The sequence below is a fragment of the Neopsephotus bourkii genome, unplaced genomic scaffold (assembly GCF_033783945.1).
Source record: "Neopsephotus bourkii isolate Nb327-2 ecotype Australia unplaced genomic scaffold, CSIRO-AGI_Nbou_v1 NB_978, whole genome shotgun sequence".
In the NCBI taxonomy this organism is placed as follows: domain Eukaryota; kingdom Metazoa; phylum Chordata; class Aves; order Psittaciformes; family Psittacidae; genus Neopsephotus; species Neopsephotus bourkii.
Window position 1 is genome coordinate 1 of NW_026901472.1, and position 23,010 is coordinate 23,010.

Sequence of the window (23,010 nt, forward strand, 5' to 3'; positions counted from 1 at the left end):
GGGGCGCTCACCGCGGCCGCAGCGCTTCCAGCACTCCTCCCGGCTGCCGTAGTTGTTGCGGTTGCCCTGGCAACCGCCGTAAATGAAGCGGCGGCACGCGCCGTCGCGCGGGCTGTAAAACCAGCGCGGGAAAGCGGCGCGGCACGGCCCGGTCTGCGCGGGAGCCAGGCAGTGCTCTATGGGGGGAGGGGTAAAGAGAGGGCATCAGTGTGGGGAACGTATATAGGGTATGTATATAGGGAGTGTATATAGGGAGTGTATACAGGGAACGTATATAGGAGAATGCATAGGAAGCGTATATAGGGTATGTGTATAGGGCATGTATATAGGGAACATATAGGGAACATATATAGGGAACATATAGGGATTGTGTATAGGGAACGTATACAGGGAACATATATAGGGCATGTATATAGGGAATGCATAGGGAGTGTATATAGGGAACATATAGGGAACGTGTATAGGGCATGTACATAAGGAATGTACATAGGGAACGTATAGGGAACATGTATAGGGAACATACAGGGGACGTACATAGGGCATGTATAAGGCACGTATAGGGAACGTATATAAAGAATGTATATAGGGAACATATAGGGCATGTATAGAGAAATGTATATAGGGAACATATACGGCATGGATAGAGAAATGTAGGGAACAGGCTGCCCAGGGAGGTTGTGGAATCTCCTTCTTTGGAGACATTCAAGACCCGCCTGGACACGTTCCTGTGTAACCTTATCTAGGTGTTCCTGCTCCGGCAGGGGGATTGGACTAGATGATCTTTTGAGGTCCCTTCCAATCTCTAACCTACTGTGATACTGTGATACTGTGATAAGGCACGTATAGAAGTACATATGTGGGGCATATATAGGGAACATACGGGGCATATAAAGGGAATATGTATGGCACATATAGGGCATGTATATAGGGAACATAAAGGGCATATAGAGGGAACATATAAGGCATGTATAGGGCACATGTATAGGGCACACATAGGGCACATGGGGCGGAGGGGGCAAGCAGTTACCGGCATAGCTGGAGGCAGTGCTGGGCCCAGGCAAGGAGCGGAGTGGAGCTGGGGTGGAAACAGCACCAAAAGAGCATTATTTGGGGTCAAAAAGGGCAGAAATGGCTCGTTTTGGGGGGGAAGAGGCCAAAATGAGGAATGAATGAGATCTAGTGGCTAAAAGCTACACACACCCCCCCCAAAATGAGCCGATTTGGGGGGGATTTTGGAGGTGTTCAGCATCCAAAAGCACCTCAAATGCCCCATTTTGAGCTTCTTTCGGAGCAGTTTTGAGGCCAAACCATGAAAATCCTCATTTTATGGGGTGGGGGGGGGGTGACCCCCAACTGCTCCAAAAGACCCCAAATATCCCATTTTAAAGGGTTATTAAATAGGGTTTGCAACCACACACCCAACCCCAAAGCAGGATTTGGCCCCGTTTTGGGGCTGTTTGCCTATGGGATCGAGTGGGAACGATCCCAGCGCCTTCCCAACCCCGTTCCCTATGGATTCACCGCAGCTCTCCCGGCATTCCCGCTCCGTGGCGAAGTTGTTGGCGTTGCCGTCGCAGCCGCCGTAGGTGAAGGCCTGGCAGGAGCCGCTGGTGCTGTTGAACCAGAAGCGCGGCACCGCGGCGCGGCACCGGCCCACGGCCTTGGGCAGCCAGCAGGGACCTGGGGGGAGAGGGTTCATGGTGGGGATGGGGTGGGGATGGGGATGGGGTGGGGATGGGATGGGGATGGGATGGGGATGGGGGTGGGGGATGGGGATGGGATGGGGATGGGATGGGGATGGGGATGGGGATGGGATGGGGATGGGATGGGGATGGGGATGGGACCCAAGGGATGGGCTAATGATGGGGTAATGAAGCAAAGAATGGTGATGATGGAGCTGCGAATGGGAAGAAAGGCAAGAATGAAGGGAATAATGGGGATAAATTCAAGAATGGACCCAAAAAATTGGACCCAAGAAGGAGAATAAAGCAAAAAATCAAGGAAATAATGGGAATAAAGGCAAGAATGAAAGGAATAATGGGAATAAAGGCAAATATGAAGGAAATAATGATAATAAAGGCAAATATGAAGGAAATAATGGGAATAAAGCCAAAAATGAAGGAAATAATGGGAATAAAGGCAAATATGAAGGAAATAATGGGAATAAAGGCAAACATGAAGGAAATAATGGGAATAAAACCACAAATGGACCAAATTATGGGAATAAAGCCAAAAATGAAGGACATAATGGGAATAAAGCCAAGAATGGGCCACAAAATGGGAAGAAACTCATTAATAAAATGAATAATGAACAATAATGAGTACGGACCCAAAAATGGACCAAATAGTGAGAATAAACCCAATAATAAACCCAGTAATGAGAATAACCCCAATAATGGGCCAAATAATGAGAATAAACCCATTAATAACCAAATAATGTACCCAATATTGAGAATAACCCCATTAATAACCCCAATACTGAGAATAACCCCAATAATGGGCCAAATAATGAGAATAAACCCATTAATAACCAAATAATGGACCCAATATTGAGAATAACCCCATTAATAACCCCAATACTGAGAATAACCCCAATAATGGGCCAAATAATGAGAATAAACCCATTAATAACCCAAATAATTGGGTCAATGATGACAATAACCCCGATAACAACGGGAACCCCGTTAACGGCCCCGATAACGACAAGAACCCCGTTAACGGCCCCGATAACGACAAGAACCCCGTTAACGGCCCCGATAACGACAAGAACCCCGTTAACGGCCCCGATAACGACGGGAACCCCGTTAACGGCCCCGATAACGACAGGAACCCCGTTAACGACCCCGATAACGACCGGAACCCCGTTAACGACCCCGATAACGACAGGAACCCCGTTAACGGCCCCGATAACGACAGGAACCCCGTTAACGGCCCCGATAACGACGGGAACCCCGTTAACGGCCCCAATAACGACCCCGATAACGACAGGAACCCCGTTAACGACCCCGTTAACGCCATTACCGGGCACGGGGAGGCCGCTGGGCCCAGGCCGGGGCTCGGCGGAGGCCGCGGGGAGGAGCAGCAGCAGCGGTAACAGCCTCCCGAGCGCCGCCATTGCTGTGACGTCTCTCAGGTGCGCCGTCTCGTCCCGTCCCCCACCGCGGCTAAGCCACGCCCCCTGCCCAGCAGTGCCGTCACAGTTGAGGGCGAGGCCACGCCCACGTCGAAACCACGCCCAGATGGCCCCTCCCCGCCCCTTCATTTGCATGCGGCTCGCGAAACAGCGCTGCAGCGTCGCTGGTGGGGAGGTGGCGGTATGGGAGCTATAGGGAATATAGGGAATATAGGGGTCTATGGGGCTACTGGGCACTATGGGAGCTATAGACCCTATGGAGCCTATAGGGAATATAGGGGTCTATGGGGAATATAGGGGTCTATGGGGGTTACTGGGCACTATGGGAGCTATATACCCTATGGAGCCTATAGGGAATATAGGGGTCTATGGGGAATATAGGGGTCTATGGGGTTACTGGGCACTATGGGAGCTATAGACCCTATGGAGCCTATAGGGAATATAGGGGTCTACGGGGAATATAGGGGTCTATGGGGGATACTGGGTGCTATGGGAGCAACAGACCCTATGAAGCCTATAGGGCGCTATAGGGGATATAGGGGCAGTGGGGAATATAGGAGCTATAAAAGGATATGGGTTTAGGGGAGCTGTAAGCGCTATAGGGCACTATGGGGATATAGGGTCCCCCAGCAGCTATAGGGTGCCATAGGAGCCATAGGGAGCTACGGGGCGCTATAGGGACTAGGGGGCCTATAGAGTTAGAAGACCTTTGGGTGCTATAGGGCTCTATGGGATCTATAAGGTACTATAGGCATTATAGGGCTCTATGGGGACTAGAGGGTGCTATAGGGACTAGGGAGAATATAGAATTAGGAGAGCTGTGGGCACTGTGGGGCACTATGTGTGCTATAGGTCTCCATGGGTGCTGCAGGTCTCTATGGCCGCTATAGGGCTCCATGGGTGCTATAGGTCTCTATGGGTGCTATAGGGTGCCCTGGGCACTAAATGTCTCCGTGAGCACTCTAGGACTGTATGGGTGCTCTAGGGCTGTATGGGTGCTATAGGTCTCTACTGGTGCTGTAGGGCTCTATGGGTGCTATAGGTCTCTATGGGCACTATAGGCCTCCTTGATTGCTATAGGGCTCCATGGGTGCTATAGAGCTCCATGGGTGCTATAGGGCTTCATGGGTGCTACAGGTCTCTATGGGCACTATATGCCTCTATGGGCGCTATAGGGCGCTATGGGCTCTATATGTCTCTATGGTCTCTATAGGGCTCTATGGCCACTATAGGGCTCCACGGGTGCTATAGGGCTTCATAGGCACTACAGATCTCCACGGGCACTATATACCTCTATGGGCGCTATAGGGCTCTATGGGTGCTAGTGGTCTCTATAGGGGTCTCCCTTTGTCCCCGCCCCCTTTAGTCCCCGCCCCCTTTTAGACCCCGCCCCCTTTAGTCCCCGCCCCATTCCCTGCGCCGAGCGATGGCCGCGCACCGCGTGGGGCGGCGGCAGGGCCGGGGCGGGGGCTCCCCGGGGGGGGGTTCCCTGGGTGGGGGTGGGGGGGGTTCCCCTGGGCGCCCCCCGCCCTCCGCCCGCAGCCCCGCGCTGCAGCGGCGCCCGGCCCGGGCCACGGTCAAATACAACCGGAGGGAGCTGCAGCGGAGGCTCGATACCGAGAGCTGGATCGACAGCGGGCTCCAGGAGCTGTACCGGGGACGGGTACGGGCACGGGCACGGGGGGAGAACGGGAGCGGAGCGGGGGGAGAACGGGAATGGAGGTTGGAGAGAGAACGGGAACGGGAGAAAGAGAACGGGAATGGAGCGGGGGGAGAACGGGAATGGAGCGGGGAGAGAACGGGAACGGGAGAGAGAGAACGGGAATGGACGGGGGGGATAACGGGAATGGGGGGGGGGAGAACGGGAATGGAGGGGGTAGAACGGGAATGGAGGGGGGAGAGAGAACGGGAACGGGAGAGAGAGAACGGGAATGGAGGGGGGAGAGAACGGGAATTGAGGGGGTTGGAGAACGGGAATGGAGCGGGGGAGAGAGAACGGGAATGGAGGGGGGAGAACGGGAATGGAGGGGGAGAGAACGGGAATGGAGCGGGGAGAGAACGGGAATGGAGCGGGGAGAGAATGGGAATGGAGTGGGGAGATAACGGGAGCGGAGTGGGAAGAGAACGGGAACGGGACCGAGAGCGGGGAGAGAACGGGAACGGAGCGAGAACGGGATCGGGACCGGGAGAGAGAACGGGACCGGGAACAGGGGTGGGAGTGAGAACGGGATCGGGAGAGAGAAGGGGAACGGGAACCGTGATGGGAGACAGAACGGGAGCGGGGGCAGGAATGGGACCGGGAAAGAGAACGGGAACAGGACGGGGAGAGAGAACGGGAGCGGGATCGGGACCGGGAGCAACAACGGGACCGGAACCAGGGGTGGGAGTGATAACGGGGCAGGGAGAGATAACGGGAGCGGGGTGGGAACGGGAACGGGAACAGGGATGGGAGCGAGAAAGGGAGTGGGAGAGGGACCGGGGGTGAAAATGGGACCCAGAGATAACGGGAGCGGGATGGGAACGGGAACGGGAACGGGAACAGGGATGGGAACGGGAATGGGACCCGGGGGTTACAACGGGACCAGGACCGGGATGCTCAGCACCAGATCCCGGCTGGAGAAGGATGCTCGGGATGGGGACCGGTTGGACCAGACCATGGCAGGGAACGGGGGGAGACGGGTGGAAACAGGGGGGTGCCAGGGATAGGGGGCACCACTGGGGACACCGGAGCCCCCCCATGTCCACGGCAGGAGCAGGAGATACCGGATGAGGTGAACATCGACGAGCTCCTGGAGCTGGAGACGGATGAGGAGCGAGCCCAAAAGCTGCAGGTTGGGGGGGGGGGGGTTAGATTGAGGGGGGGGGCCACGCGTGTTTGGGGGGGGGGGACACACGCGTAACCCCCCCCCTTCATCAATGGTTGCATCCATCCCTGCATCCATCCCTGCATCCATCCCTGCATCCAGCTCATCCTCAAGTCCTGCAGCGCCGATCCTCAGGTACGCACCTATGGGGAGGGGGGGGTGTTTTATAGGGCGGGGGGGGGGGGCACATACATTGGACCCCCCCCTTATGAACCCCCCCCCTTATGAACCCCCCCACTTTTGGTATCTCCCTTTTGGCTGTTGTGGCTCCAAACAGGGCTTTAAAAGGCAAAAACATTCATTGAGGGTTGTGCCCTTTGGGGGGGGGGGGGGCACTTCCTTTTCCGGGGGGGGGGGGTAATTAAAGGGGGATGTTAATAAATGGGGAGGGGCTAATTAATCCATTACCCCCCCCAAAGGACTTCATCCAACAGCTCCTGGTGCAGCTCAAGGGGCTCCCGAAGCAGCAGCTCCTGCAAAGACCCAGCCCCGAGGACCCCCCATAACCGAGGGGGGGCCACAAAAGGGGACCACCCCCCCACTCCCCCCCCCCAGCACCCAGCACCCCCTGGGCTTGTATTTAACCATCCCCCCCCCCCAATAAACCCTTATTGTGCCGCATGGGTGGGGTGTGATTGGGCACCCACCCCAAAATGGGGACCCCCCAAAATGGGGACCCCCCCATAATTATGGGGGACACCCCCAAAATATGGTTACCCCCCCAAAATGGGACACTCTCCCCCCCCCAAAATGGGACCCTCCCAATATATGGGCCCCCCCCCAAAAAATGGGACCCTCCCAATATATGGGCCCCCCCCAAAAAATGGGATCCCCCCAAAATGGGACCTCCCCCCAAAAAAAAGGGCACCCCCAAAATGTGGGGCCCCCCCGATAAGCTTGGGATGCTCCAAATAACTTGGGACACCCCCAAAATATGCCCCCCCCTTTGTCCCCAAGGCCCCCCCATTTGCGTCATGAGCTTCCCCCCCCCCGCCAGCTGTTGATGGAAGAATCCAGATGTCAGGAACATCTGGCAGGAAGTGCCCCCCCGCCGCCGGTTCCATTCCATTCCCGGGGGGGCCCCGCTTCTTCCCAACTCACTTCTATGGGGTGAAATTGGGGGGGGGGGCACCCCAAAACTGCCACCCCCGCGGCTGAATGCAATGGGGGGGGTGTCCCCCAAGCCAGCTCTGGGGGGGGGGATTGCATATGCACCCCAAACCCCCCCCCATACACCCTCATGTGGACTCCATACATACATATATGCACCCCATACATCCATATATGCACCCCATACACCCCTATATGCACCCCAAATCCCCCCATATGCAACCCCAACCCCCTCATATACCCCTATATGTACCCCAAACCCTCCCATATGCACCATATACACACCCCAAAACCCCCATATTCACCCCAACCCCCCCATATGCACCCCCCAAACCCCCCTATGCACCCCATACATCCCTATGTGCACGCCAAGTCCCCCAAATGCATCCACACCCCCCCATATGAACCCTATCCACCCATATATGCACCCCATATGCCCCTATACACACCCCATATACACCCCTATATGCACCCCATTCACCCCTATATACACCCCATTCACCCCTATATCACCCCACACCCCTATATGCACCCCATCCACCCCTATATGCACCCCATCCACCCCTATACACACCCCATACACCCCTATATGCACCCCATCACCCACCCCTATACACACCCCATCACCCTATACACACCCCTATAACCCCTATATACACCCCATCCACCCCTATATGCACCCCATATACACCCCTATACACACCCCATATACACCCCTATGCACACCCCATATACACCCCTGTATGCACCCCATATACACCCCTATACACACCCCATATACACCCCTATACACACCCCATATACACCCCTATACACACCCCATTCACCCCTATACGCACCCCATATACACCCCTATACACACCCCATATACACCCCTATACACACCCCATTCACCCCTATACACACCCCATATACACCCCTATACACACCCCATATACAGCCCTATGCACACCCCATATACAGCCCTATACGCACCCCATCCACCCCTACACGCACCCCATATACACCCCTATATACACCCTATATACACACACCCCTATATACCCCATATACACCCCTATATACACCCCATCCACCCCTATAGGCACCCATTCTCCGGGCGCCATTCCCAGTTTTCCAGCCTCGACTCCCACTGGTATTTACACCTTTATTACAATGGAACACCCCCAAACCACCCCCCCCCCCAAACCCCAAACCCCAAACCCTCCTGGTCCGGGGATCCATAGGGAAAACACCACTTTAGACCCAAATTCCATCTCCGGCCTCTTTTTGGGCCCCTAAATCCCCCTTTTCCAGCTGCAAATCCCGCAGGAGCGAAGGAATGGGAGCGGAATAATTTAATGTCAAGAATAGAAACTTTTCCTTCTCTTTTTTTCCTGCTTTTTGGCTCGGTTTGGGGGGGGGGGGGGGTGTTGGAAAGATCCCGAGAATCCCAAAGTGTAAAAATCATGGAATTCCGCTAAAAAAAACCCCAAAACACCCAGGAAAACCGGATGCAAGCGGGAAGCGATGGACGCAAAGCCCGATTCCCACCTTTTTTAGGGAGGTTTTTGCTCATGGCCCATAGAAAAAAGGTGGGAATGGTGGGATTTGGGGCTGAAACGTGGCTTTGGGAAGGTGGAGGTGCCCAATGGAACATTCCCGATTCCCCCCCCCACCCTGGGATGACTTTGATCAGGGATTGGGTTGGGAAAAGCAGGAAAACGATGGAAACGCCGCTTTGTATCAGAGGAAAACGCTGATTTCTCATGGAAAACATGGTTTTGGGAAGGGGGAAAATCGGGAATTCCAATGGGAATTCCATTGGGAATGGACGGGAGGGGGTTATATACAGGATCTACGGCTAAAGTGAGCGCTAATGGGCTTAAAATAAATGGCAAAGAACCAAAAGAACACCCCAAATCCCAGGAGCGGTGCCGGGAATGGTTGGGAATCACTGGGAATCCTACTGGCAAAAAGGCGACGCTGTGGGATCAAAGCCCTTGAAGACATCCTTGAGGGATGCAGCATCCTGCTGCTCGCTGTCCTGGGCCGGGCTATTCCCAGCAAAGGGGCTGCCGGCTCCGGATTTGGAGCTCTGTTTCACCATCCCATAGACAGGGGGGACTGGGAGGTTATGGATACCGGGATGGGGAGCACTGGGATCCGCGGTATTCCCGGTGGCTTTGGGACGAGGGCGGTTGTAGCTGTTGTACCTGTCCGTAGCGGATTCGCCGCTTCCTTTGTCGGTGTCGGGTTGTTCCAGAGCGGAACGTCGGACAAAAAGGGGTTCCTTGGGTTTAGGGGGGGGTTTCCCACATTCCGAAGCCTTGGAAGATCCCTCGGGAATGGGCTCGGAGGCTTTGCCACCCGAGTTGGGAGTTCTGGGATCATAGAGGCTGATGGCGCTGAGGACGCTGCTCTGCCCGGTGCCAGTCAGGAGCCGGGGGTCATAGGGAGCAATGGCTGGAGCCGTTTCCCCTCCCGGAGCGGGATCCGTAGGTTTGGAAGCTCGGGATGGGGATGGATCCATGGATTTCTGGAGCCTGGGATCAGCGGGAGCTTTGCGCACGCGGGGGTCGCTGGGTTTGTCGCTTTGGGGGCTCCCCCCCGCCGACACCGTCTTTAGGATCCGGGAAAGGAGCTCGAAATCCGGGAGCCCCGATCCCGATCCCGATCCCGAGGGATTGGCGTCTCCCGGCGCGCTTCCCGCTCGTTGCCTGGGATCCGATTGGGATCTGTTGAGGCGCGGATCCAGGCTGGGCATGGCTTGGAGGGCGGCCGGGATGGGGATGAATTCCTGCTTTGGGATAGGGAGCGGGATGAGATCCTCAGGGCTCCATAGGATCATGCGGGCGAAGTTGGGCTTGTTGAGGACCACGTCCTTCTTGATGTGGCTGAACTGCTGGAGCTGGGAGCGCGGATCCCGTAGGGAATGGCCGGGAAGAGCATCCAATGGGATACTGATGGGTTTATCCCGGAGAGCCCGCTCCCCTTCCTCATCATCGGGAAGCAGAGGGGGTTTCTGCTCCGCTTTGGGAACGTGGCGGGCGAGGCGGGGGTCCGAGGGGCCCGGTTCTCCGCTGGCATCGGAATTCCGGGATAAACGGGGATCCCGGAGGCGGGGATCGGCCGGGCGGGAGCTGCTCCCGGCCTGGCCTTTGTGCGGGCGGGCGGCGTTCCCGGAGCTCTGCTGCCGGAGGGATTTGAGGATGGAGGTGACGCTGCTGCCACCCTCGTCCTCGTCGCTGGAATACCAGTTCCCGGGATCGCCTGCTGGGAGGAGGAGGAGGAGGTGAAGGGGGACAGATGGGAAGCACATGGGAAGCCCCTCTCCCTGATCCCAAATCCCGGTTTCCCAACCGCTTTCCCGTGTTTTGGTGCGTGGCAGCCTCGGCAATCCCTGCTCCTGCCACTGGGATGCCGAGCACATCCCTCTGCCTTCCCCTCTGCCTTCCCCTTTCCCTCTCCTTTTCCCTTCCCCTGTTCCTCTCCCTTTCCCTCTTCTTTTCCCTTTCCCTCTCCCTTTCCCTTTCCTTTTCCCTTTCCCTTTCTCTCTTCCTTTCCCTTTCCCTCCCTTTCGTTTTCCTTTTCCCTCTCCCTTTCCCTTTCCTTTTCCCTTTCCCTTTCTCTCTTCCTTTCCCTTTCCCTCCCTTTCGTTTTCCTTTTCCCTCTCCCTTTCCCTGTTCCTCTCCCTTTCCCTCTTCTTTTCCCTTTCCCTCTCCTCTTTCCCTTTCCTTCTCCCTTCCCGTTCCTCTCCCTTTCCCTTTCCTTTTCCTTTTCCCTCTCCCTTTCCCTCTTCTTTTCCCTTTCCCTCTCCTTCTTCCTTTCCCTTTCCCTTTCCTTTTCCTTTTCCCTCTCCCTTTCCCTCTTCCTCTCCTTTTCCCTCTTTTCCCTGTCTTCCTTTCCCTTTCCCTCTCCTCTCCCTTTTCCCTTTCCCTCCCTTTCCCCTTTCCCTCTCCCTCTCCTTTTCCCTTTCTCTCTTCCTTTCCCTTTCTCTCTTCCTTTCCTTTTCCCTTTCCCTCTTCCTCTCCCCTTCCCTCTTCCTCTTTTCCCTTTCTGTCTTCCTTTCCCTTTCCCTCTCTTCTCCCTTTTCCCTTTCCCCTTTCTCTCTTCCTCCTGCTCTCCCCTTTTCCCTTTCCCTTTCCCTTTCCCTCTCCCTCTCCCCCTCCCCACACCACACTCCACTCCCATTCCACCCCCTGCTTCCCACTTCTCCAGCTCCCCTCCCTCCCCTTGGTACACTGCAGATGCTCTCCAATGCGCTCAGCTCTCCCTCTTCCCTATTCAATTCCCTTTGCTCCCCCCATTCCTCCTCCTTTCCAAGCTCCCACCTCCAGATCCCACCTGGAAAACCCCCATTTTCCCACTTGCCTTCCTCATTCTCACGCTCCTGCTTGCTGCTCTCCAGCCTCCGAGCCCTCTCCTCCTCCTCCTGCTGCTTCTGCTGGATGCGCAGGTACAGAGCCCTCTGTGCCGAGGGCAGGAAGTCGGGAATGCTGCCCGGAGGCTTGGCCAAGCCGGGGGGGCCTCCTTCACACAGGGCATCGGGATCCATGGAGGGATCAGGGAACATGTGCTCTCCCGGGGGTCCTTCCAGCTCCTCATAGCCTCCATAGTCATCTGTTAACAAGAGAATCCAAGGAGAAGCAGATCCCATCAATACCCCCCCATTCCCCATCCTTTTCCTGCTCAGTATCCCGGGAATATCCCCTCTCTGCTGCTTGGGATGTACCTGGGTCTCCCATCATTCCATGATCCATCTCCAGCCCTTCCTGCTGCTGGTAGAAGTTATCATAGAAGCCTTGACCGGGTGGACCGGGTGGCATCATTCCGGAATGTGGGGAATCATCCGGCCCATAGGGCATCATGGGGGGGCCAGGACCCATGGGAGGGCCAGGATTCATCCCAGGGCCCATCGGCATGTCCGGGTGCATATCCGGGTGCATGTCCGGGTGCATATCCGGGTGCATGTCGGGATGCATGTCAGGATGCATGTCGGGATGCATGTCCGGATGCATGTCAGGGTGCATGGGTCCAGGCCCCATGGGTCCTGGGGGTCCTCCTGGTCCAGGGAATCTTGGAGGGGGTGGACCTGGGTGCCTGGAAAACAAAGGAAAACATGGAGGGATGGACACTGATGGGCTGGGATGATCCCATGGGAATCTTGGGGGGGGTGGGACACATCCTCACTATGAGGATAGAGAAGGTTTGGTACCCAAGGCCACATTCCCTATGGAAGTTGTCCCCTCACTATGGAGGTTTGGTACCCAAGGCCACATTCCCTATGGAACTTGTCCCCTCACTATGGAGAAGGTTTGGTACCCAAGGCCATGTTCCCTATGGAACGTGCCCCTCACTATGAGGATGGAGAAGGTTTGGTACCCAAGGCCACATTCCCTATGGAAGATGTCCCCTCACTATGAGGATGGAGAAGGTTTGGTACCCAAGGCCACGTTCCCTATGGAACTTGTCCCCTCACTATGAGGATGGAGAAGGTTTGGTACCCAAGGCCACATTCCCTATGGAACATGCCCCTCACTATGAGGATGGAGAAGGTTTGGTACCCAAGGCCATGTTCCCTATGGAAGTTGTCCCCTCACTATGGAGAAGGTTTGGTACCCAAGGCCACATTCCCTATGGAACATGCCCCTCACTATGAGGATGGAGATGGTTTGGTACCCAAGGCCATGTTCCCTATGGAAGTTGTCCCCTCACTATGGAGAAGGTTTGGTACCCAAGGCCACAATCCCTATGGAAGATGCCCTTGCTCATGGATCTGCCGGATCCTTCCCTTCCTCCCATGGATCCAAGCCCCCATGGATGGGGATGGGGATGGGGGGGGGGATGCTCATCACCAACCTGACTCCCAGCTTCTCTGCCAGCTGCCCCGTGGGCCTCACCACGATCTCAAACAGCGATGGGATCTTCTTGTACATATCCTGCTGCTGGGGGGACAGTGGCTCATGCATGGGGGGGGGCATCTGCGGCCCGGGGGGGGGCAACGGAGGGGGAGGAGGCGGGGGGGGACCCCCAGGCATCGGCCTCCCATTGGGAGACGTTGGAGCTGGGGGGCCAGGGGGTCGGGGGGGGGTTGGGAGCAGCCCGACCCCGGGGGGGGGTTTGGGGAGGGGGTTGATTCCTTGTTTCTTGAGCTCTTCCACTTCCTTCTCATCCTCGGCGCCCGCTTCCGCGTCATCCGCCAGCATCTGGGATGGGGAAGGGAGGAAGGGGTGATTCCAGGGAGCATTCCCAATGTTGGGAAGCAAAGCAGGGTCCCCCCCTGTACCTTATCCAGCAGCTCCCGGGTCTCCTCGGTGAGGGGTTCATGGGAGAACATGCAGTCATCCCCATTGATGCAGTTGCCTGTGGTGTGGAAGAGCTTACACGGGAAGTCCCGTGCTGGGAGTTAAGGAAAATCCCAATGGATGCTCCCGTTATACATGCATTTACACCAGTACAACCCCCCCCATCGTGTTGCCCTTCCTTTTCCTTCCAAATCCCCCCACTTTTCCACCAGGAGGAGCTGCACATCCCAGTTCCCCGCTCCTTGTGCATCCCAGCAGGGCTGATCCAGGCCGAATCCCATAGGATATCATGCATGTAGGGGCAGTTCTCAGCCCGGGCACAGTAACCAGTGATGTAGAACTTGCAGAGCTCCCGTTTCTTTGGCAGTTCAATGTCGTGGCTGAAGTTGCAGTGGTCGCCCTGAGGAGGAGCGGGAGGTGGTACCGGAGCAGCCTCGGGATCCATGGCTGCATCCCTAAGGATGCTCCGGGTTTCCTCCTTACCCAGGTGCACCGGCCCTCCACAAAGTACTTGCAGATCACTTTGCCCTTCTTGTCTGCCTGCTGGTGGGGTTTGTCGTGGTCGTTGCGGCGGTAATTCCCACCGCCGTCCTATGGGATGCAGGGAATTCCATAGGGAATTGGAAATGGGAAGCAGGGAGAAGTCCCCACAGGGATTTGGGATGAAACATGGCTGCTGGGAAGACCCATTGGGGATTCCCTTGGGAGTGTGGCTGGGTTTAGAGCATCCCAATGGAGGGAGCAGGAACCCCGGTACTCACCCCCATGTCCTCGTCGTAGTAATCATCCTCTTCATTCATGCCACCACCTTTCCCCATCCCGCTCCTGTTCCCACCTCGGCCCCGGCCTCGGCCCATCCCTTTGTTCCCTCTTCCTCTGGGACCACGGCCACGGCCTCGGTTCAAACCTGAAACAGATCCCCTTGGATCTCAGACCAGTGCTTGTGGAGAGGGGAGGGGAGAGGAGAGGAGGGGAGGGAATGGAATGGGAAAGGGAAAGGGATGGGATGGGAAAGGGAAGGGAAGGGAGTGGAAAGGGAAACGGAAAGGGAAGGGAAGGGATGGGATGGGAAGGGAAGGAAAGGGAAGGGAAGGGAAGGGAAGGGAAGGGAAGGGAAGAAGGGAAGGGAGAGAAGAAGGAAAAGGTGAAAGGGAGAAGGGTGAAGGGAGGGAGAAGGGAGCAGGGGGAAGGAAGGGAAAGGAACAGAAGGGAAGGGAAGGGAAGGGAAAGGAAGGGAGAAGAAGGGAAGGGAGGGGAAAGGAAGGGAAGGGAAGGGAAGGGAAGGGAAGGGAAGGGAAGGGAAGGGAAGGGAAGGGGAAGGGAAGGGAAGGGAAGGGAGGGGAAGGGAAGAAGGGAAGGGAAGGGATAGAAAGAAGGGAAGGGAGGGAAGAAGGGAAGAAGGGGGAAGGGAATGGAAGGGAATGGAAGAGAAAGGAAGGGAAAGGAAGGGAAGAAGGGAAGAAGGGAAGGGAGAAGGGAAAGGAAGAAGGGAAGGGAATGGAAGAGAAAGGAAGGGAAAGGAAGGGAAGAAGGGAAGGGAGAAGGGAAAGGAAGAAGGGAAGGGAATGGAAGGGAAAGGGCAGGGCAGGCTCCCCTCACCCCGGCCGCGGCTCTCCTTGCTCCTGCGGTACTGGTTGAGCTCTTTCATGTAGTCATCCTCATCCATGGGCTCCTCAGCATCGCAGTACTGCAGGGCAGGAGGGGGGGAGCGTGAGGGAGCAGGGATCCTTCCCAGGCTCCCATGGATCCCATGGGAAGTGGGGCTCACCTCCATCTCCTCCTCGTACATCTCCTCCTCCTCCTCCGGGTGCTCCCCTCGGCCCCGGCCCCGGTTGCCCCGGCCCAGGCCTCGGCCTCGCATCCCACCACGGCCACCTCGGCCCCGGTACCCACGGCCCCGGCCCCGGCCTCCTGTGGATATAGGGATGGGTTAGGTTGGGATGGGGTTCATCCCATTGGGAAGCACAGGAAGAGGCCATGGGAAGAGCAGGAATGGGATCCCACAGCCCCGGTTGTGAAGGTATCACATTTGTGGGAGAAGCCAATTGGATTTGAACCCCCCCATCCCATCCAGGGACATCACAATGGGACCAGGCTCCATCCCAAATGGTTTTCATAGGATCATGGAATGGTTTGGGATGGAAAAGAGCTTAAAAGCTCATCCACAGGCAGGGATGCTCCAACCTGGCCCTCAATGGGGATGAAGCATCCCCAAACCTTCCCCATTGAACCCATCCCAGCGTGCCACCACCTCCATAGGGAAGAGCTTCCCGATATCCCATGGTAGGGATGCACCTCGGCCACGGTGGGAACCCTCCTTGACCCTTCGGTACTGGTTGAGCTCCTTCACGAAGTCATCGTAGTCCTCCTTGCCCAGCTCTTCATCCTCCTCTCCCTCGTACTGAGCGTATTCCTCGTTCTCATAATCCTCATACATCCCATAGCTCTTGCTTTCCATCTTGGAATAACTCTTCTTTGGCATGGAAGCGCCGTGAGAGGATGGATACTGCTGGTGGGACTTTGGGGAAGAATGAGGAAAGAGGGAATTCCATCAGTTCCCAATGCAAACTAAACCTAGGGAAGAGGAAGCAGGAGGAAAGGGGTGGTTGGATGGGGAGCAGCTCCTGCATCCCATGGGATACTCACGGATGCATAGGGAGGGCTGTATTCCCGGTATTTCCTATGGCCTTTCTCCCCAGGGCTGAAGTCTGAGTCCTCGCTGTAGTCTGAGAAGTCATCACTGGAAGATGCATGGCGCTGTGGGGTGGGATACAGGGAATTTCATCCCGGATCAGCACCAGGATCCGGCCTCTTCCCCCCACCCAACGTCTCCCATGGCTCTTTGGGATGCTCACGTTGTCATGGAATCATGGATGTGGGGTGGAAAGGACCTGAAAAGCCTTCTCCATTAACCCATCCCAGTATCCCACAGGGAACAGCTTCCCAATATCCCATCTCAACGGCCCCTCATTCCCCCCTTGTGTCCCATTCCATGCTCAAAGCCCCTCTCCAGGTTCCCTGTAGCCCTTTTAAGCACTGGGAGCTGCTCCAGCTCTCCCAGCTTTTCCTTAGCATGTCCCATGTACCAAACTGGGAGGCTGGGATAGGGAATTCCTTGTTTTCTCCAGGCTTGGATGGGCAAAGGAACGCCATGGCATCGTTATCCCACAAGCTGTATTCCAAAGGTAAGGCCAGGAAAGGGATTCCTGGGAGATTCCCAAGGTTCTGCTCACCTTGTGCTTGGATTTCCTCTTCTTCTTGGACCTCCTCTTCTCCTTCTCCCTCTCTTTCCGACGCTTCCGCTTCATGCGCCGATGGGATTTCTCCTCCTCCGAGTCGCTGTGGTGCTTTTCCCCCTTCTCCTTCCGGCCCCGTTCCTGGGATTCGGTGGGATCCTGTGCTTCCTCCCCTCCATCATCCTCCAGTTCCCCTTCCTCCAGCTCCCCATCCTCCCTGCAGAGTGGGAACAGGGATAATGAGCATGGAAAACAGCACCAACACCGCATTCCCGGTTTTCCATAGCCACTGGGATCTGCTCCAGATCTCCCACCAGCAATGAGGAGAAGGCATCCCCATTCCATAGGGAATGAGCTCCAAGGCTGGGAATGGTGTTGGAAGGGTTGGCCCATTCCCAGCGTGGATGCTGGTGGTCCAGGACAAGGATAGCACCATATTGGTTGCCCTGTTATTCCTCAGGGAAGAATAACGAATCCCAATCTTCCACAGCAGAATTCCCTAAGCCCCATCCATGGAATTCCACTCTGGAATGGGCCCCAAGAGACCCTGCATAGCCTTGGAATGGGTTAAGCATGGAATACGCAGGAATTCTGTCTGCTCCCATGGGTTTTCCTTGTCTCCCAACAGGATTCAGGTTGTTGCAGTGGGATTGAAACCCAAAAGGGGGGGGATCCTCATCCTTTTCCTTCTCCTTTTCCTACTCCTTTTCCTACTCCTTTTCCTATTCCTTTTCCTATTCCTGCTCCTTTTCCTTCCCCTTCTCATCCTCATCCCTTCCCTAAAAACCAAACTCCAGCTTATATCCATCACCAGCATTCCCAAGCATCCCTTAGGGAGCGGATCCCTGACACTTCCACCCCTTGGAAGCATCCTGGGAATGTTACAGGCTCCTGGAGTAAGGAAATCCCCAGCTCCACAGGGAAGCTCACTTGGGAATTACTCCCAAAGCCGAGGTGGAATTCCCAGATTTTAAAGGTATCCATGGGCATGATCCCAATCCCAGGAATGGAGCATTCCCTGCATAGGGAATGAAGCCACCCAGAGCTGGGATGCTCTGCACCCTCAAAGCCCATTATTATCCATGAATGAATCCATGAAGGGATCCCATTCATCCCAACACCTTGGGATGGGTTCTAACCCTGCTTTCCCTGTGGGATTCCAGCAGGAAAAGCTTTGGGAAAGCTGGGATTTAAGCTGGGAGGGAGGATGCTGGGAAGCAACTGGGTGATTCCAAAGCTGGATACCTATGGAATACCATTATGGCCACTGTCCCAGTCACCCCTGGTTGGAAAGAGCTCCCATCCCTGGAAAACAAATGGGAATGGGATGGATTTCAGGCACACAAAGCAGGAACACCCCTTCCATGGTGGGAACTGGGCACTGCTGGAGCCGGCTTGGAATTCCAGGCTTTGAATCCCAGGAATGCAAAGCACGAGGTTGAAGGGGGGGAGGCCTCTGCAGTTGTGGATGGAGCTGGATAAGGAGGGATGCAGGGGGAGGAAAACACTTGGATTTAATGGGATCAAACAGCATCAGGCTGGGAAAACCCAAGCATTGGCCATAAAAGCCTGAGTTCAAAGTGATAGGGAGCATTCCCAACTCTCCGTTCCCTATCCCAGGGCTGGCTCCTGCTCTGTATTCCCGGTTTTCCTTAGGTTTAACAGCACAGTTAAATCCAGCCTCACAAAAGCCTGGATTATCCCAACCTGATCCCAAAGGGCCTGAGCTCTTTGCCTTAGGTTTCATTCCCATTGGGAAGCAAAGTGGGAAGAGCATCCATGAAGGAATAAGGGAGATTCCTCAGGCCCATCCCTAATTCCAAGCCTCATTTATCCTTATCCCAGCTCTCTCTCCTCCCAGCTGGGGTTTCCATAGGGAATGTGCTTCCAGGATGGCTCTTTCCCATTACTCCTATGAAATCCTACTGTGGAACTGGGTACACTGGCACCAGTTCCTGGAATAACACCCAATTCCAGGGACTGGGATTTGCTTTAACCTGGCCCTACAAAGCTTGGGCCCAAAAACCCTTGGAAAAGGAAATCCAGGGAATGGAAGGATCCGGATGGGCCCTGTGCTGGGATACAGAGGAGCGGCTCCATCGGGATCCTGAGCATCAGGAGGAGCTGGGAATGGCACCAGGGAAAAGGGCTGGGGTTGGGCCTCCTCCTGCTCCTGTTTAACCATATGGAACCATCCACCAATCCCTAAGAATTCCCAATGCCAACAACTCCTGCTTTGCCAAAGGGGGAAAGAATCCCGATTCCATGGCAAAGTTCAGGCATGGAGGGAACAGGGCCCTTAAAAACTGGGATAAAAAGGCAGGAAAGTCAATCCCTGGCTGGTGTTTGATGTGGAAATCCCTTTGGAATGCCATGGGATCTGCTTTGAGGGGGGTGTTTGCAAGGGATGGAGCCACCCTTTCCCATCTTAGGGAGCAAACCATCACTGTGTGCTTAGAGGGAACACTGGGAATTGCCCCCCCACACCAGTGGGAAAAGGGGAAGCGGGGCAGGAATGTGTGCTTTGGGCAGCCAGGGAATCCCAAATCCCATAAAGTGGAAGGGAAAAGTGGGAATTCCCAGCCTTGGGAATGGTGTTGAACCTGGGATGGTGTGAAGGGGAGCTGGGCACAAGGCACCTGATGGGGCAAGGGAATGGCACTGGGATGCTCCTGGTTTTCCTTGGATCCAATACGATCCATGGGGATGGGGGGGGGTGTGTGATGACGTTTGGGAACAGTGCTTGCTTTGCCACCTTTTTTTGTTGCTTTTTTGACACTTTTTGGCGTGATTTTAACCAAACTTTGTGACTTTTTGCTGGTTTTTTGTTTGTTTTTTTGCCAGGCCAAAGGCTGGAGCAGCCTCTTTGGGAAGGAGCGGAGGTGGGGATGTCGCCACAGGCACGATTTTGGGGGGGAAAGTGTGCTTTTGGTCACTTTGGGGCTTTGAAATGGTCACATTGAAGATTTAAGGATTGGGGGGGGACCAATGCGGTGCTTCCACAATGGGGGCCTGTGGAGGAGCTTGGGGGTTACTCATGGGTTACTCATAGGATACTCATGGATCACTCATGGGTTACTCATAGGATACTCATGGATCACTCATAGGATACTCGTGGATTACGCATGGGTTACTCATAGGATACTCATGGGTTACTCATTGGTTACTCATGGATCAGTCATAGGTCACTTCAGGTTTACTCAGGTTACTCATGGATCACTCATGGGTTACTCATGGATTACTCATAGGTTACTCATGGATTACTCATGGATATTCATAGGTTACTTATGGATTACTCATGGATACTCAAGTTACTCATGGATCACTCATAGGTTACTTATGGATTACTCATGGATACTCATAGGTTACTCATGGATCACTCATAGGTTCCTCGTGGATTACTCATGGATCACTCATAGGTTACTTATGGATTACTCATGGATACTCATAGGTTACTCATGGATACTCATAGGTTACTTATGGATTACTCATGGATATTCACACGTTATTTATGGATTACTCATGGATACTCATAGGTTACTCATGGATCACTCATAGGTTACTCATGGATTACTCACGGATACTCATAGGTTACTCATGGATCACTCATAGGTTACTTATGGGTTACTCATAGGTTACTCATGGGTTACTCATGGATCAGTCACAGGTTCCTCGTGGGTTACTCATGGGTCACTCATGTACTACTCATAGGTTCCTCAGGTTACTAATGGGTTTCTTATAGGCTCTTCATGGGGTTCCTCATGGATTACTCATGGATTACTCAGTGCTGGGAAGAGGCAGGAAAAGCTCCCATGGCCTGATTCAAGCCAAAGCACTTTGGTTTCACATAGGAACAAACCACTCTGTGCTGCTCGGGGGGGGGAAGGCAGAAACTTCCCCCTCTAATTCCCTATGGATGTGATCCCTCTTCCCACACCCCCCTTGGGCCATGTTTGTGCCTGCCCAGACTTCCCACTGAGGGGCTTGAACTGGGAAATGGAAGTGCTGGGAATAGGAAAGGGCTCCAGTTATGGGGGGGGTGTGTGTCTGGGACACAGATATGGATATATAGGGGTATATATGGATACATAGGAATATACATGGATATATAGGGATATATCAAGCTTTTTAAGGCCTGGGAGCACTGGATATGAGCCTTTCCCTATCAAAGGGACCCCCCTGTACCAAGTTAGAGAACCCCCCCCCAGTAGCTAGGGCAGCCCTATGGAGGCTAAGACCCCCCTAAAGGGATTAAAACCCCCCTAAAGAAGCTATAGGGCACCCCTAAAGCAGCTAAATCCCCCCTAAAGAGACAAAAACCCCCCTAAAGAAGCTAAAATCCCCCCCAAACCACCTAAACCCCCCCTAAAAATGCTAAACCTCTCTAGAACACCCCAAAAGCACCTAACCTCCCCTAAAAAAGCTAAAACACCCCTAAACCACCCCAAAAGCCTCTAAATGCCCCCTAAAGAAACTAAAACCCCACTAAAACACCCCAAAAGCACCTAAACCCCCCCTAAAAAAAGCTATAACCCCCCTAAAACACCCCAAAAGCACCTAAACCCCCCTTAAAAAACTAAAACCCCCCTAAAACACGCCAAAAAGCATCTAAACCCCTCTAAAGAAGCTAAAACACCCCCAAATCACTTAAAACCTACCTAAAGAAGATAAAACCCGACTAAAACACCCCAAAAGCACCTAAAACCTCCCTAAAAAAAAGGTAAAACCCCACTAAAACACCCCAAAAGCACCTAAACCCTCCTAAAGAAGCTAAAACACCCCTGAAACACCCCAAAAGCACCTACAACCCCCCCTAAATAAAGCTAAAACCCTGTAAAACCCCCAAAAATCACCTAAAACCCCCCTAAAAAAGCTAAAACCCCGCTTAAACCCCCCAAAAGCACATAAAACCCCCTAAACCCCCTCAAAAGCACCTAACCCCTCCCAAAGAAGCTAAAACCCCGCTAAAACACCCCAAAAACACCTAACCCCCCCTAAAGCAGCTAAAACCCCCCTAAAACCCCCCAAAAGCACCTAAACCCCCCCTAAAGCAGCTAAAACACCCCAAAATCACTTAAAACCTACCTAAAGATGATAAAACCCCACTAAAACACCCCAAAAGCACCTAAACCCCCCTAAAAAAAAGCTAAAACCCCCCTAAAACCCCAAAAGCACCTAAACCCTCCTAAAGAAGTTAAAACACCCCTGAAACACCCCAAAAATCACCTAAAAACCCCTAAAAAAGCTAAAACCCCGCTTAAACCCCCCAAAAGCACCTAAAACCCCCCTGAATCCCCCCAAAAGCACCTAACCCCTCCCAAAGAAGCTAAAACCCCGCTAAAACACCCCAAAAACACCTAACCCCCCCTAAAGCAGCTAAAACCCCCCTAAACCCCCCCAAAAAGCACCTAAAACCCCCCTAAAAAAAGCTAAAACCCCCCTAAAAGCACCTAAAACCCCCCTAAACCCCCCTAAAAGCACCTAACCCCCCCCTACATAACCTAAAACCCCCATTAACGTCCTAACCCCCCCCCGCGGCCTAGTCCCTGGCCTCCTCCATTCCCCCCCCTCAGGCCCCGACTCCCCGCTAGGCCGCGGCCTCCTGCCCCCCTCAACCCCCCCCAAACCCCCCCTATCGCTGCCTCTTCCTCCTCTTCCCCCCCCCCATAAAACCGGGCCTAAACCCCCCCAAAATCACCTCCGGCCTTACCCCCCCCCCCCCCCCAAAACCACCATCACCTCAGGCTCCGGCCTTAACCAACACCCCCCCCCCCCACCTCCCAGTTCCAACCATTACCGGTACCCCCCCCTCCCCACCAACCAACCACCTCCGCCCCCAAACCTGGTCCGGGGAGCCGGACAGACAGACAGAGACAGACAGAGAAGGCTCTCGGGTAGAGGCGGTTACTGGACCTTTCGTCCGGGCCGTGGTGATGGTGGAGCGGCGGCGGCCGGGGGAGGCTGCTGCTGCCGCTGTCGTGGTGGTGGTGGTGGTGGTGGCAGGACGGAGAAGGGGGCTTGGAATGAGGGCTTGGAGGGGAAGCGGCGGCCGAAGGGGGGACACTGGGGCTCTCCACGGCCATGGGGTGGTAAAAGGTGGTGGTGGGGAAAGGGATGGGGGGGGAAGAAGAGAACCGGGGGCACAGTGACTCTTACAGCGGGGCGGCGGCCCAGGCCCGGCCCGGCCCCCGCGGCCCACGGGCAGGCACACAAAATGGCGCCGAGGCAGCGCCCCACACGGCGGCCGGAAAGGGCCGAGACGACGGCGGAAAGGGCCGAGCAACGGCGGAAATGGCCGAGCGGCGGCGGAAATTGCCGAGCACCCCCCAAAACGAAAGGCGCCGAGGATGAATCCATTTGACTCGGTGCATAGGGGGGAT

The 23,010-nt window shown here is 55.0% G+C and overlaps 3 protein-coding genes across 3 annotated transcripts; 1 reads left to right on the plus strand and 2 right to left on the minus strand.

The window, feature by feature from the left end:
* Positions 1–3: 3 nt before the first annotated feature.
* LOC133215420 (kunitz-type protease inhibitor 2-like) lies at positions 4–3,268 on the minus strand (the record flags this gene model as incomplete). The annotated part of the gene is made up of 4 exons (XM_061359446.1): positions 3,022–3,268; positions 1,522–1,680; positions 1,028–1,075; positions 4–176 (listed from the first exon to the last, which is right to left on the minus strand). Coding segments are annotated over exons 1-4 (627 nt in total), but the record flags the coding sequence as incomplete, so codon positions are not given.
* Positions 3,269–4,559: 1,291 nt separating this feature from the next.
* Positions 4,560–6,503, plus strand: LOC133215421 (protein phosphatase 1 regulatory subunit 14A-like). The gene is made up of 4 exons (XM_061359447.1): positions 4,560–4,796; positions 5,884–5,964; positions 6,100–6,132; positions 6,417–6,503. The coding sequence occupies exons 1-4, from the start codon at positions 4,560–4,562 to the stop codon at positions 6,501–6,503; spliced, it is 438 nt and encodes a 145-aa protein (XP_061215431.1).
* Positions 6,504–8,956: 2,453 nt separating this feature from the next.
* On the minus strand, positions 8,957–22,713 carry ZC3H4 (zinc finger CCCH-type containing 4). The gene is made up of 14 exons (XM_061359449.1): positions 22,544–22,713; positions 16,628–16,847; positions 16,041–16,151; positions 15,690–15,912; positions 15,163–15,305; positions 14,994–15,081; positions 14,156–14,301; positions 13,878–13,985; positions 13,678–13,794; positions 13,376–13,480; positions 12,949–13,295; positions 11,822–12,189; positions 11,461–11,709; positions 8,957–10,359 (listed from the first exon to the last, which is right to left on the minus strand). Exons 1-14 carry the CDS (start codon positions 22,711–22,713, stop codon positions 9,053–9,055), a joined length of 3,702 nt encoding a protein of 1,233 aa, XP_061215433.1. The 3' UTR covers positions 8,957–9,052.
* Between the last annotated feature and the right edge of the window lie 297 nt (positions 22,714–23,010).